Genomic DNA, 17,808 nt, shown 5'->3' on the forward strand with positions numbered 1-17,808 from the left:
TCATGTGAAATTATTTAACCGAAACTAAGTATTTTCGAAAAATTAATATAAGTGTTTTACTTGACATCTGGTTATCAGAGACAAGATACTGGCCATTTAAGAAGAAAGAATGTTTAAAAGAAATTTCTATTTTAATTTCTTTATCAACTTAAATATTTTCCAGAGATTTATTCTAAAACATGAATAACAGAAAATCATTTTGTCAAAAGTTTCAATCATTTCCTATTCACTGTCTTCGTGCTTCATCTGCCGTAAATATTGATTTTAATTTTACGGTATGGCATTGTGACAGCAGACTGCATTGTATTAAAACCTACAAATTGATGTTTGACTGTCCAAATCTGCAATCATTTACTTTGCCAATAAAAAGTGTTTTATATATATAAAACTATCTGGAAAAATAAAATTTAAAATAAAGACTTTCTGTGTATTTTCATTTGTCATTTAATCTATCCTTATTGATATTAATGTTATGACTATTAAAGTATAATATCCTAAAGATATACAGTAATAGAGATAATATTTTTTTGTAATTTTTAATAGTTGTAACTTATAAAGAGATGCTTATCTTTAAAAGCAGACATGATAGATGATCCCTTCTAAAAATCTTAGTTTCTATGGAATGTAAGAACAGTCGCATACTTAGATGGGTGATATGGGTGTTGGATCTCCCCACAGGTTTTATAATACACTTAATTTTTCTTCATTCTGATTATACTTTTTACATTATCCCTCAGGTCACTCCCCAGAGTAAAATCTTAGATATGCCACTGTGTAAAAATATTTGAATGTTTTCATTTTAGACTGATATATTTATTAATGCTAGAGATTCTTACTGTTCCACCACCATTGCTAGAAAAATCATGTTGATAATTAAATTAGCATTAGATTTTTTGTCAATATATAATTAAAATGATCCTTATTAATATGTTTTCTTAAAAGTTTATATGGTAATCATGAATTAAGTGGTAAAATTGAGTAACTAAATCATTTTCAAAATGATAAATAATAATGGTTTGATATTGACGGAAGTAAACGGATCAATAAATATGTTTATAAGTGAATTGCTACTTGTAATAAGATAGAATACAAAAGCTTGAATTTCATCATTTGTAATTAATGTTGAATAGTGAGAATTGTGGAACATGAACAGATTTCTGTTCATGCTATATGATATTCAGAAATGCACTGAAACATACTCTTTCAATTATATTTCTCAGCTGTTACAACTACTAATATGTTGAATTTACATATTACAATATAAATTAATTTGTGTCAGCTGTCTAAGAGATTTTTAATAAGAATTAAATAAAAATGATAATAGTTTATGTAATAAAATAATTTTTACTTTTGATTAAATTTCTTGAAATAAAAATTAGATTAAAAAAATTTAATGCAGAATAATTTGAAGTTATTGATTTTTTTTTCACTGTTTATGTATAAATTATAACAAAATCTTTCACTATTAAGAAAAAGTTCTTTTAAATGTTTATTTTTTATCCAGAAGGTTTGCATACTGTTTCTTTAAAGCTGATAGAATTATCTATAAAAATTGCTAGAGAGAATGTTGTTATTTATAACAGTAATTCAATAAAATTCATTAAAAAAATGTATATAATTTTTAATAAAATCTTTTAAATGCTTTCTAACATTATTTATATAACTGAAGACCTTAAGATAAACTTATAAATTTTAAATATTTTGTCTCTAACTGTTCAGTCATGTCTGACTTTCACAGACTTTACAAGCTCTTTCCATTTCTTGTAATTTCTTACAGCTTCCCTTAAAACTTTGAGAGTTAATCCATCATCTTGTTTGATGGTGTCCAAGTTGAATTCATCATGTGCTTCTGCCTTACTTTAAATTTAAGAATTTTTTTTTTCTTTTTCCAAAACTTAAAGTTTGGATATATCTTAAATCTCTTCAAAACGTTGTGTAATGAAAATTTTATAGTGTTTCTTTATTTTAAACTATCTTTACTCATAATTATCATTTTCTTTTTTCTGAAAATCTCTTTTTAAAAGTCGTGGCATATCTTACATTTAAAGTAATAGTATTATTTTCTTCACATTTTTATCATTATATATATTACTTTATAAATTTATTAAATAGTAATATAAAACTAATATATAACATATTGTAAACTTAAAAAATTTATCAAACTTAACTGTCTGATTCTTATGCCAAAATTCTATTATGACTTTATAAAATATATTTTTTTAATTGCTAAAAATATGTTTTTTAAAGTACTCTAATTGATTTCAGATTAAAATTTCATATATTAATTTAAAAAAATTTTTTTTCTTTAATTTTTTTGTACTAAAATTATAAAAAAGTTATAATTTATATAATTATATCAACTAATGTTTTTTTATGGCTCCTATTTCATGTGAAATTATTTAACCGAAACTAAGTATTTTCGAAAAATTAATATAAGTGTTTTACTTGACATCTGGTTATCAGAGACAAGATACTGGCCATTTAAGAAGAAAGAATGTTTAAAAGAAATTTCTATTTTAATTTATTTATCAACTTAAATATTTTTCAGAGATTTATTCTAAAACATGAATAACAGAAAATCATTTTGTCAAAAGTTTCAATCATTTCCTATTCACTGTCTTCGTGCTTCATCTGCCGTAAATATTGATTTTAATTTTACGGTATGGCATTGTGACAGCAGACTGCATTGTATTAAAACCTACAAATTGATGTTTGACTGTCCAAATCTGCAATCATTTACTTTGCCAATAAAAAGTGTTTTATATATATAAAACTATCTGGAAAAATAAAATTTAAAATAAAGACTTTCTGTGTATTTTCATTTGTCATTTAATCTATCCTTATTGATATTAATGTTATCAAACTTTGAGAAAATACATTAAATATTTAATTTTATAATAAAACAGTAACTAAAATTAATATATTTTGGTTAAATTTATGAAAAATTTTATTAAAAAATTACAGAATAAAGGAATTATTATCTGTTCCGCGTGCTTCATATTTTATTTTGATTATGCAAAATGAATAGGTTAAATACTTTGAATGTCTGATTTCTCTTTACAAAAAGGAAAAAAAGAAAACTGTATTTATCATCATAAAATTTTAAATCATGCAGAATAGAAATTGATTTTGTAATTTAAATTTATTTGCATATACAATTTAGATAAAAATAATAACAATAAAAAAAAAATATGATTTTTAATGAATCTGCTTTTGAAATATGATTTTTCTTTAATGAGAAAATTCCACTTTTAACTATGAAAAAATAGAAGAGAGTAGCTTAAATCATATCTTCACTGTAATGGAAGAGTACACATCTTTTTATTATTATTATTTTTTCTTTTTATTTTTCAAGTGAATGTCTTCTGGACTGCCTTCTGTTCGTGTCACTGGAGACTCATGAGAAATAGAAAGAATGATAAATATATCTTGAACTGATTCTGTTATTTTGATTAACTTTCCTTTATATGCTTAAAAAAATAAAAGAAAATTAAATTTTCATGTTTTTTTTTGATATTTTAATTTCATCTTAAGATTATATATTCTTAGATTTTTTAAGTAGTAATCTTTAAAGAATATAAGAAAATGAAAACATTTCTACATTAATTTTTTTCAGAAGAAACACTATATATTTAATTTCTACATGTTTTTAAAAGTCAAAAGAGCTAATATTTATATATTCTTTTAGTGAAGAAAATAGTTTTTGTATAGGATTCTGCTAGAACTTCTTAAGAGAGTGCTTTATTACATTCTTAATTACATCATAACCACAATAAGTTTTACAAATAATAAGTTAGAAAAATTATGGACCTCATTCATTATAATATCATTTTCTAAACATTAGAAGTTAAATATGAAGATAATTTTACCAGAAGGTCACTCAGTATGGTGTATACTTCATAATGTTATTGTCTATTAACTTTTGGTCAAGTTGCCTATTGTTCACTAATTGAACTTAAGAATAAAAGCATTTTTTTTTTTTAAATTAAATATCTACAATTTATTATTGGATAATCTTAATACATGATGAAGTAACATTTTCTTCCCTTTGCCATATAAGGTATGAATATTTCATGAAGATTACGGTTCTCATCAGAACCTGTTTTTTTTTTTCTTTTTTTTCCTTAAATCCTCTTCGTGTTTGTTACGTCATCGATGAGGGAATTTTGCCTCCCGGTAATACTCTGCCGCACGATTACACGTTAAGTTTATAGGGAAGTACAAAGTTTTGATTTTTTTTTAGGTGAGGAGATTTAAGAGAAAAGGTGTAACACGATATACTGTACGTATTTACAAGCTTCGGTTGGTTTATAGCGAAATTCTGCATGTAGTTTACGATCAGAAAACTTTACGATCGGAAGTAGAAACGGGGATTTTTGACTTAATCCCTACAATAAATCTAAAAGCGAAAGCGGTTGTGCAGTGATTTCAAGGTGAAACGTCCCTATATAGGAGGGTGCTTAGACAGAATTTCAATTTTCTGTACGAGAGGCGCTTTAGGAGTAACATTCTCCGCTCCTATCGTTGAAGGAAATAGCATAATTTGGCTACATATATTGCTTTTTTACATACAGAAAGTTATATTATAATAAACTCTAGTATATACGAAAATAATAAAAACCCGAATTTCACAAAATACACGTTTGTTTAGTGTTTAAACTGAATTTTTTTTTTTTTTTTGTTTTTGCTTCTAATACCGCGAAAATCTTTTTATATTTGTAATATTTTATTGCGCTTTTCTAAATTTTCATGTTAATATTCTGAACGTTAATGGATTTGAGAAGGAATTAATAAAAATACCGAAGTAATTCACACCTGACATTCTTCACGCCTTTTTACAAAAAATCCGGGGAAAATAAATCTGTCTGTAGAGTTATTGACTGATCCAAAAGTCGTATTTAAAAAAAAAAAAGAGAGCGATAGTTTAAATTTTTAAATTTTTTTTTTTTTTTTTTTTTTTTTATATATATATATATATAATAACGAGTTTCTGTATGAAGTAAGTTGACGAAGGAAACATAAATCATACTCTTAAAATGATCAAAACTTTTAATGTATCATTTATTTTCTGTGATAAAGGTTAATAATTGTGAATTCTGTTAATGTGTTTAGAGATATCACTGGAACATTCTATAAATTAATATAATGTGTTAAAAAAAGCATTTAAATATTCTAGGTATCAGTTTTTGGTTACTTCCCCCTCCCTAAAAATAAGTTCAGTCTTTTACAGATATTGTATACACTTGCAAAGTTAACTACAAGTGTATCGTGTTACTTTGAGAAGTAAAAAAATGCATTTGTTCCCGTACTTTACCTAAAAAATGTTAAAAACTTTGTCTAGATAAGAAGCAGAACGTTGACAGGTGACAGATTCACTGTACTCTACATTCGTTGCACCCTACTGGACTTCATTCCTTTGGGTGTACGTGTTCTATAAAATTTCTTTTTAAATCGGAAATTTTGCTTTGCAGATTCAGAAATAAATTTTTATCGTACTAAACATGTATATTATTTTATCTACTGTAAATAGATCGTTCGCTATTATCACGTAATCGAATGATAGTAAAACACCCATAACAGATGTTTATCGTCCAAAGTTAAATAGCTGAATGTTTAAGTATTATTTATAATTTATTTTTAATTATTATAACGCATAAACTTAGAATTTGATAAACTTTATGAGCCACTATTTACTTTGCTGGTTAAGTAGAAATTTATATTAAAAACGGCTCCTTCCAAATATAATAATCCTGTATAGGATATACTGTGTATATTTTATCTTTGTGTTGACAGATACTACTCATGTTTACTGTAGACACGGTTATAAATACAGTGTTTAGTCAGATGTTTAACAAATTAACAGGCCAAACGTGGGATGACCCTTCCCTCAAAAAAAATCTAATTGATATCCTGAGTATAGAAAATGAATTTAAAGGAATAGAAATTAAAAAGAAAAAACGATGTAGTTTGTGGCCAGTCGTGTTCGATTTACAAACTGTAAATATAGTTCGGTTGAATTAAGAGCTTTTAACTGATCCAACCAGATGGATGTAAGTTGGAAAAGTGCCAAGGGCAAACACGTGTATTTTCTCCAAAAAATGGCATCCTGCCAAAATTGGCCGCATTGCAGCCTCCACTATTATGTTTTGTCTTTTTAAATATATATAGATTTAATTAGAATTCTTTTTATAAATTAAAATATAAAAAAAGTTTTGCTTGAATAGATTTAAGTAATAAATGTCACTGAACTATATTTATTGATGATTTGATGAAAATAGGGTCAGCAGAAATTAGGATTGTGTTTTATGGTGAAAATTCTCTTCACAGTTATGTGCTTTGAAATGTAATATTTTAATTTAGATTCTATAGAATTACATATATGAAATGAGTTTTTATAGAGTTGTCTGTTGTATATCTATATGATTTTTTTTTTTAATTTGAATGTGTGTAATAGTTATAGATCTAATTTTCTGGATCACTTACATACATAGAAATGTGTAAATTTATTTTTCAAAAAAAATAAAATATAAAATTGCAATGTGTAGAAACATCTGCCGAAAGTTATTCAAGAAAATAAACTAAGGAAACTACATTCATCTGCTATGTTGTTTTATCTTATATAACCGCTTATCTAAAATATAAATATATATAAAATGATTTTATTAAATAAGAAGTTAAAGAATAAAAGATAAATTTTTAATTTAATTTAAATTAAAGGGTAGTAAAATATTGTTAAAGAAGTTCTCAGCTGTTGAATAAAAAAAAAAAGTTAGTGTAAGCAGAAATTTATTTGCATAAATGATTAAAATACCAATATAATATTCAAGATGCAGTTTTTTAAAAGTTAAATTTACTACAAAAACTGTTCCTATTGAATATATATTCTGCACAAGAAGTAGATATAAGTGTAATCTGTTCTTAATTACAACTCTCTTACTTATTATCGATTGAATTTTTAAAAAATTTTACTACTTAATAATAAAATATCTGTTCGTATTTTATTATTAACTAGTAAAATTTAAAATATTCTAAACAATATATGTATTTTTTTTTTCATAAATTTTAGGAAAGACATACTTTAAAGCCTTCATTCTGTATTGATGTATATAAAAGAAATAGAATTTGCAATGCATGATGAGTTGTAATTCTGTAATGGTTAAGATTAGAAAAATAAGAAGCTTAGAATTATTGTTTACCTCTCAACAATTGAAATTCTATAATTGTGACTTCAACTGAAGAGGGGAGTAGGCCTGAAATATATACAGTATTGGGGAAATAAAAGCTAATAATGTAAAAGAATATTAAAAAGAATCCTGTCCCCAGTGTAATAAGTCTAGAAATAAAATCACTATTGAATCAAGTGTAGTGAATTAATACATGAAAAACTTAACCAAAGAAGAAGTGATACTAGGAAAATAAACATTTTAATGTAATTCTTAAATGAAAAAATGAATAGAAAATGATAGAATTTAAATATTTTTAATAGCAATTTAAAGGAAAATGTAAATATGATTTTAGTTGAATGATTACAAATTATCTTTTATTAAGAGTATTGCTTTTAATGTTTCATTCTTTAACATTATTAGTACTTTGTCTTTGTTTCTTCAGTTAATTTCAATTTACAGAAAACTGTTCTTCTGTTATCAATAATAAAAATAGTATTCTGAATCAATATTTATAAATGAATAATTTCATGATAAAGATCTTAAAATTTTGTATTTGATTTATTTGGAAAAATATCTAGAAGTTATCTTAATAATAACAATAAAATTTGAAATAAATTTATTTCTTTTTATTACCAGATATTTTTGATTTGATAAATTTACAAATGAAACTGTATTTACTTATTTTAATGTTTGCGCAATAGGTTTATATATAGCGTTAATTTCTTGATAAAAGAAAATTATTGATTAAAATCAGAGTAAGAAAGCATGGAGTAATTTACCGTGAAATGATAAGGAAAGATTGATAAAGAGTCAATAGAGTTAATCAATAGAGTTTGGGTTAGAACTTTCCAAAACAAATCAAACAGTATCGTTTGAGAAATCGAGAAATGATGCTTGTTTGCCTCCAACTTGCTCTTTACAAAATGTCTTTATAGTCAATGATTGTAGTAAATACAAATTACAGTATTATAACAGATTTTAACTGTTTGTCTTGTAAAGGGCGTGAAAAAAATTTTCAATTATGTTTTAATGATGATAGGAAAAATCTCCTAATTTATTTATTAATGGTAGAATTAAGTTTAAGGAATGCCACTAGTCTCTAATTTGGATTACAAGTGATTATTTTAAGATATTTGTTACCTAGAAGGCTTATAAAAAGTTTTGAACAGCAGTNGCCTTCTGACTTCCAGGAACCTACCCCATTTTTCTCTATCTGTACACCATTCCTCTCTGATCCCATTTTCACTACATGTTGTTTTTACTCCATCATACCAAGTTCGCCTGGGTCTTCCTCTCTTTTTCTTTCTTTGTAGAATGTATTCCATTGACATTTTCGGGAGTCTCTCATCACTCATACTTTTCACATGCCCAAACCAAATAAGTTGTTTTCTCTTTATTTTTTCCAAAACTATCTCCTTCAATCCCATTAGGTCTTTGATCCTCTCATTAGTTATTGTTTCTCTTTTTGAGATTCTGCACGATTTCTCAATGCATCCATTTCAACCATTGTTACTTTTCTCTTCTCTTTCCCAGTCAAATTTACAAACACACAGATGTTTTTATGTACTACTTCCAGCACCAATATTAAATAACTTTATCCTAATTCAATAAAATTACTCCTAAATTTTTATTATTACTTAAATTTTATATCCTAGTATAATTGAAAATTATCGGACTTACTAATGGTCTCCTTAACCTCCTGTTTGAGTGCCAAAAAAGTTGAGTGTGGTTGGATTTAAAATTTTACTCTTAAAAAAAATGACTCCTTTTAAGCTTATTATTACTTAAATTTTATATCATACTATAATTGAAAATTATCGGACTTACTAATGGTCTCCTTAACCTCCTGTTTGAGTGCCAAAAAAGTTGAGCCAGATTTCATTTTGTATAGGGAATCAATAAGAAACATTTTGTGAAATTTTTCCATAATTCAGTTTAAATTCACTGAATTGTGAGCCAATAAAACTTTGCCAAAAGGACTTTGGTTCTATTGTATTTGCCATCTTAAATATGGTAAACAAAGTAATTTTGTAGTTGGTATTGAGAGCATAAATATATTTTATGTAGTCCAGACTACAAGTGACTTTTAATAGACATTAAATTCTGTTTATAATTCTAAATTAACTTTTTCCTATTCAATGCATTATCTTGCAGTTACTGCAGGTTATCCACTAGTTTTATATAAGAGATATTTCATTTCCTATCATCTTATGACTAGTAGTGAAATATTGTCAGGCTTTAAAATATTTTAACATATTAATTTCACAGATCATAAAAAATACTTTGCCATATTTGATAAAAATCTGCATTTAATGTATAAAATGTTAGAATTTCCTTATTAATATGTGATTTTTGGTCAGATTTAAGGTAAACAAAATTTAAGAACTTATTTCATTTTGCTTACTTGTGCTGAAAAATAAAATATCTATATATTTATAAATAAGTTAATTAAACAATTTAAATAGTTTATGAATGACAAATATAGAAAAAGTATATATTGCAGCAAACATATAATGGTTTGTAACAGCAAAATGTTGCAAAAAAAATGAATAAAATCAAATTTTTCATACGCTAAGCATTTGTTACGGTACTTTTTGCCATTAGAAAATTAGATGGAAAAATATCCTATCATTGAAAATGCAAATGAATATTGTAACAACTTAGGAAGAAATATATTAATAATATTATTATTATTAAATAATATACCATTTCTTCTATGACTTTAACAATTTGTTATAACAGTTTGAGTGATTTAAATTTTTAAAATGGAAATTGATGGCATCTGGAAAATATTTAAATAGTTGAATGTTACTGTGTTTATTGATGTAACAAAAATATATTTACTTGACAGCAGGAATTCGTACTGGATTCTGTTAGTATATAAATCAAACTTCTTTTTTCTTTCTCTTGTTTTGGCAGCATTAGCTTAGTTACACTAAATTATTATTCAGAGGAAGAGTTAAGGTGTTGGAAAAATATATGATGTTCTATTTTTAATTTTAAGGTGTTAATGTTTAGATTCATTTTTTGCCATGTATATTTGTCCTTTTGACAGCAGACAGTTTACTGCTGTTTACAGTATAGGAATTTAATTCTATTTGAATATACACAAAGATACTGTGACTTTTTTCAGGTATCAGTAGTATAATCATATTGAAATGAATTTAGCAACTTATAAATAGTCAAAATTGGAAACAAAGTGAAAATATTCATGTAATGTGAATGTTTGAAGGATTTTATTGTGTCAGTGATGGTGATTTACTTTTCTTAAAATATTGTCTGAAACTTAATTTTCATTAATTTTATTTTAGTGTTTTTTGTTGTTGTTATAATTAATTTTTAATTTATTCTGACATTTACTGATTTACTAATTATTATTAACATTTTTATTTTTTAATTTTATTTCTTGCATGAAATTAATTTATTAACCATTCAACAGAATTGTCCACTTCTTTTCAAAAAAAAAAAAATTCAGTGAATATGAAATTTTATAAAGATTTTATTAAAAACATATTTCATTTTATAATATTTTTAAAAAGAAATATGTATTTTGTGAATAATTATATTATTTATAACAATAATAATACTTTTATTTATTTGTTTTCTCATTCTGTGACAAAATTCTCACTTTAAATTGTAAAGAAAGGTAAATGTAATTTTCTAATAAGCAACTTCTAATCAGATTACTGTATTGTTTCAAGACTATATAGGCAAACTCAGTGGCAGATTATCCTATGAGCAAAAAGAGCAATTGCCTGGGACCCTCACTAACAAGGGGCCCCAAACTAATCATTTTTAAGAAAATATTCCCCCAAAGAAAAATGTCCAAAGTCAACACTGTATATTGGTGCCCCTTAATTTGCCTGGGTCCCATGAAGCTATAATGTGCTACTGAGCAAGCTACAAGATGCAGTTGTTCGAGATTTAGGGTTCCAACTAAATATATGTTCATTTATCATCCAATTTTTTCAAAAAATTCTTTCTAACATAGGACTGCATCTGAAATTTGAGGTAATGTTCTACTGAAATGTAGTTATTTGAAAAATGTGAAAGGGATTTACAGTCAGAATTTCTTAAATATGTAATCATTTAAATGGTGCAAATCACATTGTATTACTAAAATTGTAAATAATACAAAATCAGCTTGCTTGACATTAATTAAAAAAATGTAAATAAAAGAATTTTATACTGACATATTTTGTTTACATCATCACATATTTTAAATTTTTGAAGAAAATAATCCAGAAAGCTTAAGATACAAAATAAAATGTTTTTATATGAAAGTTTCATTATTATTATTTATATGTACAGTACACACACACACACACACACTCACATGTACATCATAATTTCATGAATTTAATTTATATAAATATTGGTTTATTATTATTATTAAACTCTTATTAACTTGCTTTGTAGTGCATAATCAGATCTTGCAACTCAAATTTCATCCACTTCTAATTAAGATAGAAGGATGAAATTTTGAGGATACAATTAAGTCTGATGACAATGCATTTTAATGATGCTTAAAAACATCATTAAAATGCATGGGGCAATCCCATCCCATTATCCTCCTCATTCTGAGACCCACTAAACATAATCAAATGTAGAATTTAATTGTGTGCGCATGTGCATAATTGTAGATTACTACAATACATTTATGATGGAATGGTCCCACTTTCATTGCTACTCCCAAACTCAAAAAACAACCAACAAAAGCACTTTTAAAAAACGTATAATGTATTAAAAGTATTTTTTCGGTGTAAGACTCAATTAGGTTAAACTGCACCAGATGTCAGTAAAAAGATAAATAAATAAGTATTCAACAAATAAATCTAAATATTAGATGTAAAAATAAAGTGCACGGGTTAATGACAGACAATATACAAATACGTGCACTGTATGAGGTTTGTACATATAATCTATTTATTTGTGTAAATAATTGAATATAGTTTTTCATTTATTTAAAAAGAAAAACTGCATTTTTATTACACACAGTTAAATGATGTCAACAGCTTTCATATTTTATTTTAAATTAACTATATCATTTCTGTGACAAGTTTTTTCTATGAGGCTTTGTGAAGGATTTCCTACTTGCCACTTTCAAAAGTTGTAAAGATGTATCACACAATTTGTTGTGTAGATTGCAAGAAGTGTTGCATGCATTTAATTTCTGTATTTACATGTACAGGGTTACATGTGGGGCCCATATTGGAGGATTATATTAACTGTTAGAACTGATATTTATATATTATTATTTAGTAGTATTTTTTGTCAGTGACTATGTATTTAATTTAAATAAAATATCAAACTTCATGACATCATTTTGACTAACATTGTACATCTAAGAATGGAATATGACCTATCTAAAGCTTTATTACAAGTAAAAGAAATTCAATATTTCAAATATACAAAATATATATATATAATAATGATTATTTAACAAAAACTTTCTACTATAAAAAAATAATTTAAATCATATAAAAAAACTAACTTTTAATTATAAAGATATAAGAAATATTAAAGTTTAATGCCAATTAAAAAAACAGAATCTTTTTTATTATAATTTTGATATTATTTACACAATTTCTGCATTCAAATAATATGGAAATATTATTCTAATTATTCTGACATAACACCTTTATTAAGAACATTTTTATATTATATTTGACAGATGAATCATTGATTCTATTAATACAAGAAATCATATTTTCTTGACTTTAAAGTGTTTATTGATCTACTGAACTAGAAGGATTTTAAAATGCACAATAATTGAACATTTCCTGTTAATTTGCTTGTACAATATTATTATTAAAGTAGCCAGACTGGCTGGCTATAAAAATTAAATATAATGATTAATAAATTTGTTTCAGAAGTTCAAAGCAATTTCAATATCTACTTAGTAGTTCCATAAATTGGTAATTGAAAAGTAATACAAACGTATTTATATAAAAAAATAATTTTCCTATTAAAAAACAGAAATTGAAATTTAAGGAAGTAGAATGTATTATCTGCTTTTAAATTTAAAGTATTTAAGAGCATTTGTTTGGTTAAAGTTGAAATTTGTATGTATTTTGTTTTTTGAATTTTAAGCTTCTCATGAAAGGTTCAAGACCAGCTATGATATATTGACATTCATTATGTATTATGGCCAGTCTTGTTTGGAATTTTTCATTTTAAATAAGTTTTAACTTCATTATTTAAATGCTTTTTTGATATTTATAATTCTGACTTAAAAATTATTAATTATAAGAATAACCCAAAATTCAGCATAAAGTAAATAACTTAAACAAACTAATAAGAAACACTAAAGTAAACACAAAAGATTAATCACAACCAAAGTAATAATGTTGTTTTGCATTATATAACACCACAATGTTATAGTTATGTTTCTATATTGCCTACTTGTGATTGTTCTTGTTTTACTTCTGTGTTATGTAAATGTACAGGTAGTCCCCATATAACACGGGAGTTACGTTCTGAAAAATTGCCGCATTATGCGAATCCGTGTTATATGAAACAAAGAACTAGTGCAAAAAGGGGGGGTTAGGTTCCAAAAATTAAAAAACATGCTGTTAAATCCTTATTTAAATTGGATTTATTATTCATTTTTTTCATAGGTAAATTACTTATTTATTATTTAAGTAAATATTTTACCAGAGGATTATTCATTTTATATGATGATCTCAGCGTGAGCATCATCAACTGGTAACATTTTTGGGTGCATTCGTTAATAGCAGTCGCTCTGTAACGGGAGTGCGCTGCATTTTTTAGGCATTTAGGAACGATGGTGAAAGAAAGATGGTGGCTCCCGCACTATCGATAGTATCGTGATGGAGGAATGTATAATTCTAAAATGATCTTTTAGAGGCAAAAGAAGAGTCTCAATTGTAAAATTTAACCATTAAATGGATTATTGTAGAAAGAGCATTCAAAGTAGCCACAAAAACAATTAGAATGCTCGCACAGAGTTACGCAGAAGTATAAAAGAATGCACCCTTTATTACATTTCATGTTGTACAAGGATTTTACACAATTTCCGAACCGTGTTAGAGTGAACCTGTGCTATAAAAGCACCATGTTATACAGGGGATGTTCCCAATTCTCAAACCGTGTTAGAGTGAATCCGTGCTATAGAAGTGCTGTGTTATATGGGGGTTACCTGTACTTAATAAGGAAGAAAATGTATGGTCTTTTGCTGCTAGATTTATTTGTTTGATGAGTAAATACAAGCAAGTACTTTCGAATTATGAAATGTCAAAAGTACTTGCATGTATTTAACTCATCAAACAAATAAATCTAATGCCAAAAGATGTTACAGTTTCTTCCTTATGATATATTTGGCATTGTAAGTGAGCTTATAATGTTTTATAAATGTTCTTATAACTCTATTATTTCAGTGTCTCTTGCTGGTGTTAATTAGGGTAAGTCCAGATTTTGAAGTGTCTCTAGTTGGCATCTTTTTACTATAATTTCATTTTATTAGTAGATACATTCAGTAAATTAGTATTAATGTATGTGAAAATGATTGACAATTGATTTGATATTTGTAAGCATTAGAAAAAAACAATACCAATTGTGATTTATGAGTGACAATTTATCAATTTTTTTATGCACATATTTAACAATATTTTTTTCTAGTGTTATGTGTAAATACATTTAAATTGAGCCCAGATTAAAAACAAATGAAAGATATTGATGTCAAGTAAGCTGAATATATTTACAAATTCACAAAATAAGAAAAATCAATATTTAGTCAGCAAATATTTCAAATTCACGTGTTGTACAGAAAATTCTGAAAAATTACTCTGTTATATTCTATTTTATAAAAAGTTTTTAATTTAAAAGAAGTGACAATCTGTTGAAATCTAGCTTTTGAATGCTTAACAAAATTTAAATGTGTGTTGCATGTGTCTTCCTTTTTCCCTTGCATGTCCCACCTCCACATGGGACTCTACTTACTTCATTCGCCATCGCAACATATTATTGCACCCATGTTCCTTCTACCATGATATCGAAGTCGTCTCGTCGTTTTATCTTACAGTGAAGTATTTACGAGAAGTGACTCCATATTTTCGGAAAGCGTCAGTATTGTCAGAAGTTGGCTGGGATTTCCAGCAAGGTGGATTTTTATCCAGGGAATCGGCTCAGGGTCGGCACAAGATTCCCCGGTCAGACACACGTTACGTACCCCTACTTTTGTGTCATCTGGCAAGAAACTTTACGACTCCAGATGCAGAAAACAGAACCTTTGAAATTCATTCTCCGGATCGTCGTCATGCGTGTGCGCTTCGATGTACTGACAGTGTGCAGTGTTCAGCTTGGTTCAATGCTGTGCATTCTGCAATTAGCAGTCTTATGGCACCTGCTGTGGTGGAGGCTAGCAATTTACTAATTGATGTGTTAGATAATGCAGAATTGAAACATATGGGATGGTTAGCAGAAAAGGTAAATGTTAACTAGATTTATTTCATTGTCAAACAAATGTAAAATTATTAAAAAGTGATAAATATATACAAATCTTTAATGAGAGAATATATAAGTTAAACATCTCATCTAAATTATTTATAATTTTATATAGATACAAATTATTATTATTATTATTATTTTTTTAAATTTAAGTAAAATCAATGCAACATATCTAAAGTAGATTCAGACACATTTCTATAAATTAAAATACTTTGGTTTATTAATTTAAAAATATATATTTGTTTGTAAATTAAATTATAAAAGCCTAAAAGGATGATGATAGAAACAGCAATCATCAAAGATTCAAACTCTTAAATTTGGAAACGCATCCTTTGTTTTTTATTGTTAGAAATTTGATCATTTAATTTATTGCTGATTAATAGGCTTTATGTGTATTTTGAATAATTTGGGTTAATATGACCTTAAAACATAAAAATACTGTTTTCCTAGAGTCAAAACAGTTAAAAATTTAAAACATAAGTCCACTAATTTGAATTTCTTAGGCCCATCTTTAGAGGACCTAAGAAGTTTGAAAGTACTAGTCATGGGCATTCACAGAGAGTCAAATGGGACACCTGCTTCCCTGGAATCAAGTAAAAAATTCCACAAATTATAATTGTAAATGTCATTGATTGTAACCTTACACCCTTGACCATGGGTTGCTTTGATGAAATGTTGTATTTTATAACCTAATTCTGGAGAAAAAAAAAACAGAAAAATTAAATAATTAAATAGAAATTTATTGGTATAATTATTTGTCTCCAAGCTTTGTCTTATGGAAAATTTTTTTGTGCCCATGGTATTAGTGAACTTTTTATATTTAAAATTTTTACCATTTACCATTAAAGCAATATTTTTATATTTACTTGAATTCTTGGCATGTTAATGAGTAATCTTATTTCTAAATTCAAAGTTTTAGTCTTACATATTTGTAATTTATTTTAGATCAGTTGCAGTTTTTATCTTAAATTGTTGATTTTAAAGATATGAATATGAATTGCTTAATTTTTATATCACTATACAAACTTATTCAGTGTGAAGTTCTTAAGCAAACCATGAATATCATCAGATTTTTTTGGAATTTAAATAATCCAGAAAAATTTATAAATTAAAATATTATTTAAAAATTTGGACTAGAGATAGGTAATGTCATCTTCTCATGTATGTTGTAATGATAGACTATAAAAGTTAATTTTTAATTTAAATTTAATAATGAAATTTTTATGGAAAAATTTGATATTAATAGGAATTAAACTTGTAACTGTTGCAAAATAGGCAGATATGTTACCAAGTTACAGTATCAAAGCATTGAAATAACTTTTGCCTTTAAATAACATATAATTGTTATATCTTCTGTCTACTGTCACTGCCTTCTGGGGATATTTCTGGTCACAGACACACTATAACAGTGATAAGCAATCTTTTCTATATGTGGGCCACTAATTTTTTTTTTTTTTTTTGTAGAGTTGCAGCTTTAAATCAGTCAAGTATCAACATACTTCATAACTGCCAGTACACTCGATACTAAAATAATATATACTAGTGATAAGCAAGCTAATATTATTATATCTAGCTTGCTTGTTTACTACTAGTATTATTCTCATCTTTTTGTTGGTCAAGTTTAATTTGAATGTTCTTCACAAATATCAGCTTAATTAGGGTTGCATAATGGCATGAAGCAAAAAATCTATATATATAAAAATGAATGTATGTGTGTGTGTGTCTGTCCTTCATGCATTACCACACTGTTTATCCAATTGCTGTGAAACTTTGGGAAGTTGTTTAATATACTCCGGGGAAGGTTTGTGGCATAGTACGATTGCCATAAAACTTCGGAAAGTTTTTTAATACATTCCCGCGAAGTACATTTATCCTACGATAGATGGCGCGCGTTTACACGAGCATTCGAGCACAGTGTGTTCGATCGATTTCAAATTGTGAAGACCATTTCCCCCTTCAAAAAATATTTCTATATATGCATTTGTGAACTGTTATTTACGATATTCGTAATAATGTTTGTTTAATCACTTTATTTCAACTTTTTTTTGCTAATTACGTATTCGCTCGAACTTTGTTAAAACTTTAACTGTATACCGAACAACAACCGAAGTTGTAGAAGGAAATTCGCCTATTTTACCGATCTAGGGATCCCCTTTTCCAAATTTTAATATCA

General features: G+C 26.3%; 1 protein-coding gene across 1 annotated transcript in view; it reads left to right on the plus strand.

Annotated features, from left to right (window-relative positions):
* LOC111634386 (beta-1-syntrophin-like) overlaps window positions 1-17,808 on the plus strand; it is a 43,612-nt gene that overhangs the window by 4,764 nt on the left and 21,040 nt on the right. The window contains exon 2 of the mRNA XM_023379146.1: window positions 15,211-15,614. Coding sequence (XP_023234914.1) covers window positions 15,211-15,614 — 404 coding nt within the window. The remainder of the gene's footprint in view (window positions 1-15,210; window positions 15,615-17,808) is intronic.

Source organism: Centruroides sculpturatus, unplaced genomic scaffold (assembly GCF_000671375.1).
Source record: "Centruroides sculpturatus isolate CEXI.00-Female unplaced genomic scaffold, Cexi_2.0 scaffold644, whole genome shotgun sequence".
In the NCBI taxonomy this organism is placed as follows: Eukaryota; Metazoa; Arthropoda; class Arachnida; order Scorpiones; family Buthidae; genus Centruroides; species Centruroides sculpturatus.